This window comes from Hylobates moloch, unplaced genomic scaffold (genome assembly GCF_009828535.3).
Source record: "Hylobates moloch isolate HMO894 unplaced genomic scaffold, HMol_V3 SCAFFOLD_21, whole genome shotgun sequence".
Taxonomy (NCBI): Eukaryota; Metazoa; Chordata; class Mammalia; order Primates; family Hylobatidae; genus Hylobates; species Hylobates moloch.
Window position 1 is genome coordinate 40,707,938 of NW_026652296.1, and position 17,330 is coordinate 40,725,267.

Below are 17,330 nucleotides of genomic sequence, written 5' to 3' on the forward strand. Positions count from 1 at the left end.
TGCCTCTGTAGGCTCCACCTCTGGGGGCAGGGCACAGACAGACAAAAAGATAGCAGTAACCTCTGCAGACTTAAATGTCCCTGTCTGACAGCTTTGAAGAGAGTAGTGGTTCTCCCAGCACGCAGCTTGAGATCTGAGAACAGGCAGACTACCTCCTCAAGTGGGTCCCTGACCCCCGAGTAGCCTAACTGGGAGGCACCCCCCAGTAGGGGTGGACTGACACCTCACATGGCTGGGTACTCCTCTGAGACAAAACTTCCAGAGAAATGATCAGGCAGCAGCGTTTGCAGTTCACCAATATCTGCTGTTCTGCAGCCACCGCTGCTGATACCCAGGCAAACAGGGTCTGGAGTGGACCTCCAGCAAACTCCAACAGACCTGCAGCTGAGGGTCCTGACTGTTAAAAGGAAAACTAACAAACAGAAAGGACATCCACACCAAAAACCCATCTGTACATCACCGTCATCAAAGACCAAAGGTAGATAAAACCACAAAGATGGGGAAAAAACAGAGCAGAAAAACCAGAAACTCTAAAAATCAGAGCACCTCTCCTCCTCCAAAGGAACGCAGCTCCTCACCAGCAACGGAACAAAGCTGGACAGAGATTGACGTTGACGAGTTGAGAGAAGAAGGCTTAAGAAGATCAAACTACTCCGAGCTAAAGGAAGAAGTTCGAACCAATGGCAAAGAAGTTAAAAACCTTGAAAAAAAATTAGGTGAATGGCTAACTAGAATAACCAATGCAGAGAATTCCTTAAAGGACCTGATGGAGCTGAAAACCACAGCACGAGAACTAAGTGACAAGTGCACAAGCCTCAGTAGCCGATGCAATCAACTGGAAGAAAGGGTATCAGTGATGGAAGACGAAATGAATGAAATGAAGCAAGAAGAGAAGTTTAGAGAAAAAAGAATAAAAAGAAATGAACAAAGCCTCCAAGAAATATGGAACTATGTGAAAAGACCAGATCTATGTCTGATTGGTGTACCTGAAAGTGACGCGGAGAATGGAACCAAGTTGGAAATCACTCTGCAGGATATTATCCAGGAGAACTTCCCCAATGTAGCAAGGCAGGCCAACATTCAAATTCAGGAAATAGAGAGAACGCCACAAAGATATTCCTCGAGAAGAGCAACTCCAAGACACATAATTGTCAGATTCACCAAGTTTGAAATGAAGGAAAAAGTGTTAAGGGCAGCCAGAGAGAAAGGTCGGGTTACCCACAAAGGGAAGCCCATTAAACTAACAGCTGATCTCTTGGCAGAAACTCTACAAGCCACAAGAGAGTGGGGGCCAATATTCAACATTCTTAAAGAAAAGAATTTTCAACCCAGAATGTCATATCCAGCCAAACTAAGCTTCATAAGTGAAGGAGAAATAAAATACTTTACAGACAAGCAAACGCTGAGTGATTTTGTCACCACCAGGCCTGCCCTAAAAGAGCTCCTGAAGGAAGCACTAAACATGGAAAGGAACAACCGGTACCAGCCACTGCAAAAACATGCCAAATTGTAAAGACCATCGAGGCTAGGAAGAAACTGCATCAACTAACGAGCAAAATAGCCAAGTAACATCATAATGACAGGATCACATTCACACATAACAATATTAACTTTAAATGTAAATGGGCTAAATGCTCCAATTAAAAGACACAGCCTGGCAAACTGGATAAAGAGTCAAGACCCATCAGTTTGCTGTATTTAGGAAACCCGTCTCACATGCAGTGACACACATAGGCTCAAAATAAAGGGATGGAGGAAGATCTACCAAGCAAATGGAAAACAAAAAAAGGCAGGGGTTGCAATCGTAGTCTCGGATAAAACAAACTTTAAACCAACAAAGATCAAAAGAGACAAAAAAGGCCATTACATAATGGTAAAGGGATCAATTCAACAAGAAGAGCTAACTATCCTAAATATATATGCACCCAATACAGGAGCACCCAGATTCATAAAGCAAGTCCTTAGTGACCTACAAAGAGACTTAGACTCCCACACAATAATAATGGGAGACTTTAACACCCCACTGTCAACATTAGACAGATCAGCAAGACAGAAAGTTAACAAGGATATCCAGGAATTGAACTCAGCTCTGCACCAAGTGGACCTAATAGACATCTACAGAACTCTCCACCCCAAATCAACAGAATATACATTCTTTTCAGCACCACACCACACCTATTCCAAAATGGACCACATAGTTGGAAGTAAAGCACTCCTCAGCAAATGTAAAAGAACAGAAATTATAACAAACTGTCTCTCAGACCACAGTGCAATCAAACTAGAACTCAGGATTAAGAAACTCACTCAAAACCGCTCAACTACATGGAAACTGAACAACCTGCTCCTGAATGACTACTGGGTACATAACCAAATGAAGGCAGAAATAAAGATGTTCTTTGAAGCCAACGAGAACAAAGACACAACATACCAGAATCTCTGGGACACATTCAAAGCAGTGTGTAGAGGGAAACTTATAGCACTAAATGCCCACAAGAGAAAGCAGGAAAGATCTAAAATTGACACCCTAACATCACAATTAAAAGAACTAGAGAAGCAAGAGCAAACACATTCAAAAGCTAGCAGAAGGCAAGAAATAACTAAGATCAGAGCAGAACTGAAGGAAATAGAGACATAAAAAACCCTTCAAAAAATCAATGAATCCAGGAGCTGGTTTTTTGAAAAGATCAACAAAATTGATAGACCGCTAGCAAGACTAATAAAGAAGAAAAGAGAGAAGAATCAAATAGACGCAATAAAAAATGACAAAGGGAATATCACCACCGATCCCAGAGAAGTACAAACTACCATCAGAGAATACTATAAACACCTCTACGCAAATAAACTAGAAAATCTGGAAGAAATGGATAAATTCCTTGACACATACACCCTCCCAAGACTAAACCAGGAAGAAGTTGAATCTCTGAATAGACCAATAACAGGCTCTGAAATTGGGGCAGTAATTAATAACTTACCAACCAAAAAAAGTCCAGGACCAGATGGATTCACAGCCAAATTCTACCAGAGGTACAAGGAGGAGCTGGTACCATTCCTTCTGAAACTATTCCAATCAATAGAAAAAGAGGGAATCCTCCCTAACTCATTTTATGAGGCCAGCATCATCCTGATACCAAAGCCTGGCAGAGACACAACAAAAAAAGAGAATTTTAGACCAATATCCCTCATGAACATTGACGCAACAATCATCAATAAAATACTGGCAAACCAAATCCAGCAGCACTTCAAAAAGCTTATCCACCATGATCAAGTGGGCTTCATCCCTGGGATGCAAGGCTGGTTCAACATATGAAAATCAATAAATGTAATCCAGCATATAAACAGAACCAAAGACAAAAACCACATGATAATCTCAATAGATGCAGAAAAGGCCTTTGACAAAATTCAACAACCCTTCATGCTAAAAACTCTCAATAAATTAGGTATTGATGGGACGTATCTCAAAATAATAAGACCTATCTATGACAAACCCACAGCCAATATCATACTGAATGGACAAAAACTGGAAGCATTCCCTTTGAAAACTGGCACAAGACAGGGATGCCCTCTCTCACCACTCCTATTCAACATAGGAGGGCAGTCAGGCAGGAGAAGGAAATAAAGGGTATTCAATTAGGAAAAGAGGAAGTCAAATTGTCCCTGTTTGCAGATGACATGATTGTATATCTAGAAAACCCAATCGTGTCAGCCCCAAATCTCCTTAAGCTGATAAGCAACTTCAGCAAAGTCTCAGGATACAAAATCAATGTGCAAAAATCACAAACATTCTTGTACACCAATCACAGACAAACAGAGAGCCAAATCATGAGTGAACTCCCATTCACAATTGCTTCAAAGAGAGTAAAATACCTACGAATCCAACTTACAAGAGATGTGAAGGACCTCTTCAAGGAGAACTAGAAACCACTGCTCAACGAAATAAAAGAGGATACAAACAAATGGAAGAACATTCCATGCTCATGGGTAGGAAGAATCAATGTCGTGAAAATGGCCATACTGCCCAAGGTAATTTATAGATTCAATGCCGTCCCCATCAAGCTACCAATGACTTTCTTCACAGAATTGGAAAAAACTACTTTAAAGTTCATATGGAACCAAAAAAGAGCCCGCATCGCCAAGTCAGTCCTAAGCCAAAAGAACAAAGCTGGAGGCATCACGCTACCTGACTTCAAACTATACTATAAGGCTACAGCAACCAAAACAGCATGGTACTGGTACCAAAACAGAGATATAGACCAATGGAACAGAACAGAGCTCTCAGAAATAATGCCGCATATCTACAACTATCTGATCTTTGACAAACCTGACAAAAACAAGCAATAGGGAAAGGATTCCCTATTTAATAAATGGTGCTGGGAAAACTGGCTAGCCGTATGTAGAAAGCTGAAACTGGATCCCTTCCTTACACCTTATACAAAAATTAATTCAAGATGGATTAAAGATTTAACTATTAGACCTAAAACCATAAAAACCCTAGAAGAAAGCCTAGGCAATACCATTCAGTACATAGGCATGGGCAAGGACTTCATGTCTAAAACACCAAAAGCAATGGCAACAAAAGCCAGAATTGACAATTGGGACCTAATTAAACTAAAGAGCTTCTGCACAGCAAAAGAAACTACCATCAGAGTGAACAGGCAACCTACAGAATGGGAGAAAATTTTTGCAACCTACTCATCTGACAAAGGGCTAATATCCAGAATCTACAAAGAACTCAAACAAATTTACAAGAAAAAAACAACCCCATCAAAAAGTGGGCAAAGGGTATGAACAGACACTTCTCAAAAGAAGACATTTATGCAGCCAAAAAACACATGAAAAAATGCTCATCATCACTGGCCGTCAGAGAAATGCAAATCAAAACCACAATGAGATACCATCTCCTACCAGTTAGAATGGCCATCATTAAGAAGTCAGGAAACAACAGGTGCTGGAGAGGATGTAGAGAAATAGGGACACTTTTACGCTATTGGTGGGACTGTAAACTAGTTCAACCATTGTGGAAGCCGGTGTGGTGATTCCTCAGGGATCTAGAACTAGAAAGACCATTTGACCCAGCCATCCCATTACTGGGTATATAACCAAAGGATTATAAATCATGCTGCTATAAAGACACATGCACACGTATGTTTATTGTGGCACTATTCACAATAGCAAAGAGTTGGAACCAACCCAAATGTCCAACAACAAGAGACTGGATTAAGAAAATGTGGCACATATACACCATGGAATACTATGCAGCCATAAAAAATGATGAGTTCATGTCCTTTGTAGGGACATGGGTGAAACTGGAAACCATCATTCTCAGCAAACTATCACAAGGACAAAAAACCAAACACCGCATGTTCTCACTCATAGGTGGGAACTGAACAATGAGAACACTTGGACACAGGAAGGGGAACATCACACACTGGGGACTGTTGTGGGGTGGGTGGAGGGGGGAGGGATAGCATTAGGTGATATACCTAATGCTAAATGACAAGTTAATGGGTGCAGCACACCAACATGGCACATGTATACATATTTAACAAACCTGCACATTGTGCACGTGTACTCTAAAACTTGAAGTATAATAATAATAAAATTTAAAAAAAAACTCCTAAACCTGAAAGGGATGGAAATTTCTCGTATGCACATTTCACCCCCATGAACCTGACCTAACAACAACCACCACCACAGATGTTACTGCAGCATCGAGGCTTCCCTGGCCACCCATTTCTATGGCACTGTTTCCCACCCATCCTGCTCAAGCGTCTCCCTCTTCCTCTCCCCTGATTTATAAAACCCATCACAGAGTCTCCAGGAACTGTTATGTCATGTCTTAGCTTGTTGCTCTTTTAGTTTGAAGAATCAAAATCATTTGACCTTTCTTCATTGATCCTGCTTTTCTCTCCTTTTAAATTCTCAGCTGTTTCACATTTTTTGCCTTAATTATTTTACTTTGAATACCTAAGGTAATTTGCCTGAAAGAAAAAAGGTATGATGAAATCAAGATTGTTTACAGGGTTAACAGACATGTTTTTCTGCATAGATAGCAGCGAGTGCCTCGCAGATGACTGTAGTATAATCGCCGGGGGGAGCCTCACTGGTTGGCACCCAGACTCTGCTGCTGTGTTATGGCGAAGGGTCTTGGGGATCCTCGGAGATGTGAATAACATCCAGTCACCCAAGATCCATGCCAGAGTTTTCTGCTATCTCTATGAACTCTGGTACAAACTAGCAAAGGTAAGTCCTGCTATGTTACTTTTTATTCTAATCCAGGAAAATGGTCTTATCATTTAATGTAAAAACTGTGTTGCAGTTAACTACTGAACATATTCTGAAACACAAGTGGTACATTTAGACAAAGTACATTTGATTATCAAAGAATAATCATATATAACATGACTATTTTATAAATGCAACAGTGATTTCATTTAGTGCAAAAGTAGAATATTGCTATAGGATATTAAATACAGGAGGTTAAGTAGTTCTAGTTATTCTCTTTATAAAAGTGATACTGGTTGTATTGTATACAATTTGAAAAATGTAGACAAATACAAAGAAGAAAATTAACATCACTATTCATAGAAATAGCCAATATTAATATATAGTCTTCTTTCTTTTTACGAAAGTAGAATCTTAGAGTACATACAATTTTTTTTTTTTTTTTTTGAAATGGAGTCTTGCCCTGTCGCCCAGGCTGGAGTGCAGTGGTGCCATATTGTCTCACTGCACCCCTCTGCCTCCCGGGTTCAAGCAAGTCTCCTGCCTCAGCCTCCTGAGTAGTACATACAGTTTTTATTCTGATTTTTATTTGGGTTCTGACATTCACATGTTATTAATTCTTTTTTCAAAATCATGGTTCATGTTTGTTCAGTGTAACTCGTTAAAACGTTACTTATCATTTGGAATTCAGGACCTCCCCAGCCATTAGCGTTCAAGGAAAAACAATGCCTTTGTTTTGTATATAAATCTAAAACCACATACAGTAAGCCAAACATATAATTCAAAAGGATAATCTCACAATAAAAGAGAAACTTGTAAATATTACAGATTTTCACTTATAGAAATTTAACTGAAAGCAGCTATATGGTCACAGAAGACTGTTGAAATACTGTTGGGATAAACGTAATGTTACCTACCCTAAAATTCTCCTCTTTGTGAATTAGATACGGGATAATCTAGCAATAAGCCTGGATAACCAGTCTTCTCCATCTCCTCCAGTTTTGATCCCACCACTCAGAATGTTTGCATCATGGCTATTTAAGGCAAGTGGATATGTGTTTATTCCTTTATTGCAATTTCCTCTTCCTTTCTGAAATTGAGTTTGAAAAATGTAATTGCCCAAGACTGCATGTTTTGAAGACAGGCTGGGTCTTACTAAAGTCACTGCATCCCACATGTCCATAAACAACTCTTAAGGAAAACTGAGAAGTAAATGAAATGTCGAAATGCTCTGCACCTGGGCTTGATTTAATCTGGAAACATCATCTCCTTGACAGGCGGTGACACTGCCAAATAAATATAAGGAAGGCAAACTGCAAGCCTACAGGCTGATCTGTGCCATGATGACCAGACGCCAGGACGTTCTGCCAAACTCAGATTTCCTGGTGCATTTTTACCTTGTGATGCACCTGGGATTAACCAGCGAGGATCAGGTATTCTGCGACTCCTTTATTGTGATTGCCCATTAATTGGAAATAGCATATCACTCTTTAAAGGCATTAGTAATATTTATGAAAATACATCAGAAGTGTTGAATTTCTCAGTAGTTTCAACTCGTTTACACACAGCAAGCCCAATGGTCTTTCAAAAATGTAAATCAGGTTTCACATCCCTGCTTCTTCTCCCCACTGACTTTGCAATTGCATTGTGCCAACTAAATTTTAATTATATTCTATGGCCTCTATGATCTAACCTCTGCCTTTGTTGTCAACCTCAAAATAACTATTATAACCACTTTTTGTTTGTGTTCTGCATTAAATATGGTTTGAAGAAAGTGGTACTGATCATTTAAAAATGTTTGAAAATTGTTGTTTTAGTAGTTAGGATGTTTTTGTGAAAGACTTTACCTGTAAGGTAGAAGACGAGTCCAGACATTTCTTGATAAGGAGTTATTTTAATTTCTCCCACTGCAATTTAAGTTTGGTTCAAGTTAGAACAGAAAGGCCCAAGGAGCCACTAGCTACCTCTTCCTCCTTGTAGGCCCTGGGTTTGGGAGATAGGATGTGGCCAGACCCTGACCTTCCTTCCTTGGGAAGACTTCTGCCAGTTGAGGGAGATACGGATAAGGACACATAGATTCTTGACTTGATTTGGGATATCAAGCAGGCAAGTGATGTGATTGATTTATGCTTCACAGAGATTCTGGACTGCATTTGGAAGATGGATTTGAAAATGTGATAGTAGGATAGAATCAGAGATTGGCCTGTAGATGGAGAATAATTAGGAAGTGTTTAATACAGATTTTAAAAAATGATAAGAACTAAGCCAGTAGCATTGGGGATGGAAAGAAAGGAATAGAAAAGATTCAAGAAATTTAAAGGCATTTCATTTTATTACTAGGTTTTCTTAACCAATATAGAGGTATAGAGAGTATTTGAGATTTACCCTTTAAATTGTAAATACTTGTTAATGAACTTGAATCATTTATTAACTATCAAGTAACTGTCCTTTCTGCATTTTTTGTATTCATTGAAGGTATGATGCAGACACACAGACCTTTTGATACCCCAGGGTACATGTAAGAAGTTATTCTCCTGTTAAGCAAACTTTTTTTGTTGCTTTAGAATGTACTTGAAATTAAAGAGTTTGCAGTATGTATTTCCCAATACTTACTTTGAGCTTTAAAAATCATTGAACTCTTACATGAAATAATAACCATACTGTCCTAGTGAGTAGTCTGTCATATTCATTATGATTTTAGCAGTGTATAGAGGACATCCATGTAGCAGGTTGGCTTAGACCCATAATCTCATTTATTTCCTAGATAAATGTAGAAATAGGGACATAGAGTAGAATTGTTTGTACTCCCTGCTCAAATATTTTACAGCCATCATTGCAAGTGGAAGCATCTTTTACAGAATGATGCAACTCAGGGTATGTGGAGGATTATGGGGTATAGAAAAGACAATTAACTCTCAGATAATAATGAACTCCTTCAGTGAAAGAAACAAAAGAGGAAGGTTTACTTAACAATACTCTAGAGAAGCCTTTAGCTAATATTTTGCAGGAAAAAAATTTACTTGGAAATAATAATCAACTATAGATCCTTCTCATTTTATAAAAACAAGTAAGTTAGCAGTAAACAATGTTCCTTAGAATGAGTTTTTTAGAAAGTCACATAAATGAGTTTAGAATTATCTTTCTGTTTTAAGATGTATTGATGTGGAAATGAAACAGTAAAATGAGATGAAATAAGAGTATATTATATAGCATTTGAGAACCTGAAAGAAATTATTTTATAAATCATTTTCAAGAAATATGATTTTATAGTATAGACAAAAGAATTTCCAAATTTTGTGCTTAAAATTGTTTTTACATCTTAATGCATATTATGTTTTTAATTAAGTTAAGGCTCAATATCTTTTATAGTCATAGTGGAATACATAAATCTTAAAAGATGGTCCAATGCTAACAGTAATCCCAACATTCAGACTTCTAAGACAAAATGAGGATATCATAAATCTCTATTTAAAATCAGCCTATTGTTTAGGCTGTTAGAAGCTTGAATTTTTATGTGAGTTTAATAGAGTTGACTGTTTTGTTTAACCTTAATGATTATTGTTATATATTTTAGAAGCCCTGACTGTCTGCCAAACAGAATTACTCTAAGTAAACTTTATTCCTTTGCCAGAACGCAGAAGACCTAATGAAAGAAACTTTTTTTCATTTAAGTTAAGAAATGTCTCTGGTAATTAGTTTAACTTTTGATCCACATGTCTAAATAGATCATAGTGGTTGTTCCATAACTTATGTAATTCTGGAAACACATGTTATATTAATTATAAAAAGAAAAGAAAGCATTTACGGTAGAGAATACAGTTAAATTAAATTTTTCAATTAACAAACTATGTACCTGTGACTGGTACCATCTCAGGGCTTCTTTCTATTTTGTGAGAATTCTCAAAGGGCCACACTTTTATGTATCCTAGCAGTAAAAGGATTTATTTATGCAGAGAGAACCTTATGAAAGATGTCCTGTGTTTTTAAATAAATAATCATAAATAATTGTTTAAAATTGAACATTATCAGTTTTGTCTCACAGATAAAATCCAAGGTGGTTTTCTTCCTTTTGCCTCTGGGTGGCACACTTGTCTGCACGACGCAGCTTTGTGGTTCATGGGCCTTTGAACGTTATGCTGTGTATGGCTTGGTTGTTTCATGAAGTTCTTTCTTAAATCTAAAGGTATCAAAATTATGTCAATAGTGACCAATAAAGTGTTGAATTAAGTAAGTTATAAGATGCTAAAAAATATTTTCAAACATAATGATGTTCATAGTAATTGAAGACATTTTTTAGTTTAAAAAACAATTTGTAAAGTAGATGTCTCACAAGTTGTGTTCTCTGACAATCCTGGAAAGTTATAGTTTCATCTAATATGATAGAAAATTTATTATGTAAACAGACATGACCATTTGTATCTTAAAAAATAATAATATATATACCAAACAGCCAGCAAAATGTAGTGCATTCCAAAACAACTATTTTTAGTATTTTGAACCAGTTTTAGTTATCCTAATAACTTATGTAATACTAACACAATGAATCTATCAAGTAGTATTTCCCACGGTACATATGTAACATGGGTTCGTGGTTGATTGGTGTGATCAAAAACATGGTTTGAAATGGCTTTATCTTTTCATTGACAATGAATTTTTTTAAAAAAATTGATGTTAGTGGTTTACAAAATAATTAGGATTATAAAGTTCCAAAATAACTATAAATTTTGAAGAAAATTTGGCGTGACTTTCAGGGCTACCCAGCCTGCCTGTGAGGGAGTCTCCCAGAGTGCTTCCCTCTGCTCAGCTGCTTTGTGTCTGAGGGTGGGCTGGTGATGGTGCTTAGGGGTATTTATTTCTTCAGCACTCACAGTGCTGTACTCTGTGCTGGGGACTGCATGATGTTGTACCATTGAATCTTCTCTGCAATTCAATTCAGTAAATACCATGGCCTATTTTATTTTATTTATTTATTTTTTTTTAGAGATGGGGTATCACTCCACTGCCCAGGCTGGAGCACAGTGACATAATCATAGCTCAATGGGCTCAAGCAATCCTCCCATCTTGGCCTCCCAAAATGCTGGGATTACAGGTGTGAGCCATAGTACCCAGGCCCCTGAGGCCCATTTTATAAATAATGAAGCTTCAAAAAAATATCTAAAACGTTTGCCCAGTGCCACAGGCTGAAAAGGCTGTTAGAATTCACATACAGCCTTGGCTTATTCCACCAGGTATGTTTATTTTTTATTGATTCACAGCTAGCGTATTGGTCCAACAGCCTTGATGTTGTTTCTCCCTTCTGTTTTATTTTGTCTGGGCTCTGCCCTTGGTCCTACTCCACTTCAGAATCCTCCTTATTAAACTACCCCACCCCAACCTGGAAAGGCCATTCCACAGTTGCCTTCTCAGTTCTTCATCATCCTCCAGTTTCTCTTCTAAAGCTGTTTCTTGTTCTCAGTTTTTCCTAACACTTAAGCAGCTTTTTCACCTCAGAATTCCCCAAAATAGTTTGACATGAAAGGACGTATGATTTGGATTTATTAAAAACAGTTTCTATTAATTTCATGATTATTTAAAACAGATGGAAAGATCAATATGTATGAAATGGAAAAGGACAGTTGAGGAAAGGAATTTTATTTTCATGTTTGTAAGAACATGTATCACAGACTGGAAGGTTTTCTTTGCTTAAAATAAGTGAACTATTTTTTAACAATGACTTACAGATTTAATGTCTTAATGTAATTTGTCTGTTATACATCAAAGTTAAATTCTCTTTTAAATGCAAAGCCTACATTAATGTAAAATTATTGTTGCAAATTTGCTTATAGACATTTTGGGAAATGTGGGTCTTTGTCATTTTCATCTGTAATATTGTGTTTTATAATGCACCAAAAAAGCATGAGGCCTCTCTCCAACGCAGAAGTGTTTGTTGTTCTGCCCTGAGGTAACATATTTGGATCATAACAGCATAAAGTTAAGATCTAGTGTAATAGAGTGTGATAAAGTGTATTGGTTAAGAGCATGGACCTCAAGTCAGCTTGTCTGATTTCCAGTCTTGGCTTTGTTACTTATTAGCCAAATCATTTGGGTTTGCTGTGCCCTGGCTCCCTTATCTATTGAATGAGAATAATAATAGTGCCTACCTTAGAGGGTTGTTTGAAGACCTGAAAGAGGTAAAACATGTAATGCATTCAGTCTGGATCATGGATTTGATCCCTCAGTAGGCATGAGCTCTTGTAATAATATTAAGGGTGAGGAGAAGAACAGCAACACCATCATTTATTTCTGATATCTTAAAGTGTTGATTTTTTGTCTTTCTCCATACGTTTTCTTACTTTGAACATAATGATTTGACTAAAAAACATAACTAGGCATTGTGGAATTTTACAATGTGTGGAGAAATAACCACTCCCTGTGCTGTAGACAGACATACCGATTGATACGTTTGTTTTACCCATGTATGCTTATGATCCAGAAATGCTTCTTTTGTGTCCATGGCCATCGGCTCACTTTCCCTCACTTTTCACCCCACCCAGTGAGCCTCTGTACAAGGAAAGCTAGAAAGCTGAACACTGCATGTCCCAGACTCCTTGCAGCTGGGTTGGCATTGACCCAGGTTCTGTCCAGCAGAGACACCAGCCAACATGGCACTTGAAGGTAGATGTGGGGAGTGGTGGGCAGCAGCACAGGGGGAGCTGGGTCCTCCTGTCATGGAGGTTCTGCTCCCGCACCACCATCACTGGTGAGATGAGCAGACAGTGGGCTCTGCTGTAACAGCCTTGTGATGTGGCTGGGTGTTTCTGCTTACCAACGTTTTCCTGGCTGTGGAGATTTGTGATTGGTTCCCTGGCATTTCTAGACATTCTATAAACCATCTAACACCCTCATAGAAGTCTCTTTCTTAATCTCAAAACAGTGGATTCTCTTGCCTGCAAGTAAGACCCTGGCTCAGCCGGTAACTGCTCTGCAAAGTGCTGTGCTGGTCACTGGCAATACATGATCAACACTGGTTCATATTTCAGTTGCTGAATGCACTTGAGCATTAATTTAATTTTTGTATTTTAAAAATTTTAGCCACTTATTTTGTAGGCAATAATATTTAGCTCGTAGGAACATTTTGCTTTCATTTAACTCCACATTTTTATGAATGTTTTGTCACATCAATGTTAAAAAAAACCATAATTTTAAACATCATATATAGAGGAGCAGTATTCTATCACAGAAGTCAAAGTAGTTCATGATTTTCTTAACGGATGTTACAACCCCCTCTCATGAGGTATATGATGGAATAATATAATAATAAACAGTCGTTTGTAAAAAGATCCCATGAGGCCCCTCAGTGAGCATTAAGACTCAGCAGTGAGCTTTGAAAGCAAGGTGCAGGGGTGATACTTGTAAATTGGCCGTACCCGACTCTTTTAATAATCCCAGACAGCCTGTATCATACAGTCATATGTAATAATTGCATCACCTTTTCTCAGACAAAGAATTGTTCTTTGCTGAAAATTTAGACTTGTAACTATAGAACCATATATGTTAGATAAATATAAATTTCAAAGTATATTTAAGGTGAAACATAAATGAGTATTCAGTTCCAGAAAAGGTAAAGAATTAGGATGGCAAATTGGGGGCCTTGTTTATCTCAAATCCCTGGAAATAATTTTAATACATGTCTCTAAAGTGCTCATTCTGTACAGCAAGTGATTTTACCAAGGTTTTAATTTATAGGATTTTAACTCAGCACTAGCAGATAAAGTACTTATTTGTGAATTTGAAGATCTAACTGATGTTCCAAGGATGAAATAATAACCTTGATGTGTATCAGTAGAGGAACTTTAGACCTTTAGAAGGCTAACTTTGTTAAAGCTTCATTTAAAAACAGTTTTAAAAAAAAAACTATAGGTTTATACAACGAGTAAAAATAGGACTAATGTGGGGCCTTATTCCTAAGGTTTTTAAGAATTGGAAAATGTACTTCCAAGAATTCAGGATATAAGATGGCTTCAGAATATATTGACTTTCAAGAATAACATATGACTCTCATGGATGGCAGGCCTGATACTGGGAACTAAAATACCTTAGAGCTAGACTCAGCTTTGTCACTCACTGGCCATGGGGCCCTCACCTATCCACAAGTAGTCAAGTGAATGAATTGGGCTAGAGAGCCTCTCAGACCCTTTCCCATTAAGCATTCTTAGATCCTCTGATTTATTTTTAGGCATTTTATTATTAGGGTCACATTACTCCTTCCTAAATGTGGCACAAAGTTCAATGATCTTTTTATGTTGTATATTTTTTTCCTGCCATGGTAAAGACCTAGTCAGGTTATGGGAGTGTGAGATGCATAAACAAGTATCTGTACTAACCATCAACTTGTGCAAAAGACCAGATAAGTAGTGATATACATGTTATGAAAATTGAACTGTTGAATATCCTTTTAGCTAAGTTGATTTGAAAGCAGCTCACAGAGGAGAGGGGATTTAGCAGGACTTTCAAGGATGGATAGGATTTAGATAGTAGGACAAGAAGCATGATGGAGTTTCACATCAAAGATACAGAACTTTTCAGGCTGTGTTCAGGAACAATGACTAGAGTGGCTTTGATTTAATGCCATATATATGCATAGAAATAATATATGGTCATGAATCCAGGCAGCACTGTAGAGAGCCTTGATTCAAAGTAGTTTTCATCCCGTGGACAGTGGGGAGCTGTTGAAGGTTTTTGAGCACGATACTCCACATGACCAGAAGAGCATTTTAAGAAGCTTAAACCACAGTGATAAAGTGGGGGTGAATTATAATCGTGAAAGAATGATGACAACATTCAGAAAGGAAATTATTATAATAGCCCAGGGGCAAGGTAATGAGGGCTAAGGACTGAGGCACAGATGGGGTTTGTGTGTGTGTGTGTGTCTGTGTGTAAATTCATTGTATGTGTATATGTTTTGTATATATATGCACATACGTGTTTTGTGCATGTGTGTGTGTGTTTGTGTGTGTGTGAGAAATATGTTGCAGAGGCAGGATGTAGTACTGATTGGTAAGCATCCTGAGAAAGTAGTGTCCTGGCACAATTCCCATTATCTGTCAAGGCAAATGTTGGTTCAGAAAGGCAAGAAGATGAATTGAGAAAAGGAAGACATGTGGTCATGATAGGATAAAGTGACTGTGAGTTTCGATTCATGTCTTGATGACCTTTCCTCACCTTGGACATTGTAGCATAGGACAGGCCAAATGGGTGCATCCAAGGATACACCAAGGGGTGTCCCCAAAGAATTCTTGCCTGTTAGGAATTAGAAATGTACAGGAAAGATTTCCGGGGACGTTTTCTCTCTACTTAAGAGAACATATTTTCTAATTCTATTGGAATTCAAGCAGTTGGTATGCAAATTGTAAATGTATTTATAATTATTAAAATGGGACATCTAAAGGGCTCTGTAACTGATGTTTTTGTTAGCCAAGACATATATTTGTTACTAATTGTTTTTGAAAGTAATGTAGCACTTAAAAACAAGTCCTTTTATTTTTCTAAAAATACAACTTCTGACCTGAATTTACTTTATTCAAGTTAATGAAATGTTACTGAATATAAGGAGAGTTTACTGTAGAAATAAACAAAACTTCCAAGTTTGACTTAGGTTTGATTGAAGGATAATATTTATAAGGACAGGTAAGATATGACAACCCTCTCCTGACGTGTATTGTTAAGTTAATAATAATTCCTGTCTGTGCTTATTGTACAAATTCAGTGATAAAATATAGAAGCTGTCATATAATTAATGTTACACCATCAGGTAGCATCCACTGCCTTCCGAGTGTTTTCCATAAGGTTTCATGGGAATGGACAAGCCACAGATTCATCAAAATTTATCAATGAAAATTTTATTATAACTTTATTCAGCTATCAATCGCCATAAAGACTTCAGATAGATGACTGCACCAAAAATAAATGCGAGATATTTTTTCCTTTTTTTTTACAGCTGTAGAATCAATAATTATTTTCATTAATCTGTAGACAGAGCCCACTTATACCTCAATGAGGAAAGTAAAAATATGTAGGAGGTAACAGATGGCAGAGGTTTCGGTTATGAGGTTTAACACATGTGCAGTGAACTTGTTTCACAGCTTTAAAAAGTGTAAGATGATAGCATGGAGGCTGATCCAGAGAGAAAAAAATCTACCTGACAGGCCAGAAACTACAGTTTTGTTTGATTTCCTTTGTTGGATTTGAAGGTGCAAAGACTTTCTTTCAAGTAAATGTTATCAGACATGAATATGAATTATGTATATTTAGCCCAAAATCTTCCAATATTTAATAAGACATGCTACATGAAATAAAGCATAAAAATAGTATAGCAACTCTCAGTATATGTGGGAAAAGGAAAGATTTTGTCTTACTAAACTGTTACCGTGTGATATCGTGTATCAGTTGGCATACATTTTTCAGTTGAGAACGTGTTCTTTTGCTCTGAGGTTTCTCTCTGGAAGGAGACTCTACTGTGGCCTGTCACAGAGCCCAGATCACCAGAATCTTTTTTAATAGAGTCACTGGAGTGCATTCTGTCTTTTCCCAGAGAGGGTAGATGCTCTGTAAATATATTGATTGATAGAAAATGGAAGAAAAAAAAGGCCTTCTTCTGATACTGGCTATTCCAAATCTACATAGCATCATGGAGAAGAATGGGTAACCAGAGCAGCCAAGCTGAGCCACTTTGGTTGAAATTTTGGCTCCAACTATCAGTTTCAAGGCAGGCATTAACTTTCTACTGTGGCGAGATAGTCAACTTTCATTACCCTAGAACAGTGATTCTTGGGGGGGCCGGGGAATTTTGCCCCCTCCAGGAAACATTTGGCAATGTCTGGGCACACTTCTGGTTGTCATAAAGTGCACTGTCATTTAGTGGGTGAAAGCCAGGGATGTTGTTAAATATCCTATAGTGCACAGAAACACAACAAAGAATTTATGACCAAAAATGTCAGTACTGCTGAGGTTGAGAAACCTTGCCCTAAAGGAGTACTTCTGCAGATGACCTTGTCCTAAGAAAAGAGCTAGGTAATATAAATTAAATGACACAACTCAGTAATCAAAGACAGTATGAAAGTCTCACTCTG

At 37.6% G+C, this 17,330-nt stretch overlaps 1 protein-coding gene across 3 annotated transcripts in view; it reads left to right on the forward strand.

Annotated features, from left to right (window-relative positions):
• The window catches only part of RALGAPA2 (Ral GTPase activating protein catalytic subunit alpha 2), a 340,962-nt gene that overhangs the window by 142,087 nt on the left and 181,545 nt on the right, over positions 1-17,330 (forward strand). For all 3 annotated transcript variants that reach the window (XM_058432702.1, XM_032142466.2, XM_058432703.1), the window contains exons 22-24: positions 6,047-6,240; positions 7,167-7,265; positions 7,500-7,655. In XM_058432702.1, the coding sequence (XP_058288685.1) occupies positions 6,047-6,240; positions 7,167-7,265; positions 7,500-7,655 (449 nt within the window). The remainder of the gene's footprint in view (positions 1-6,046; positions 6,241-7,166; positions 7,266-7,499; positions 7,656-17,330) is intronic.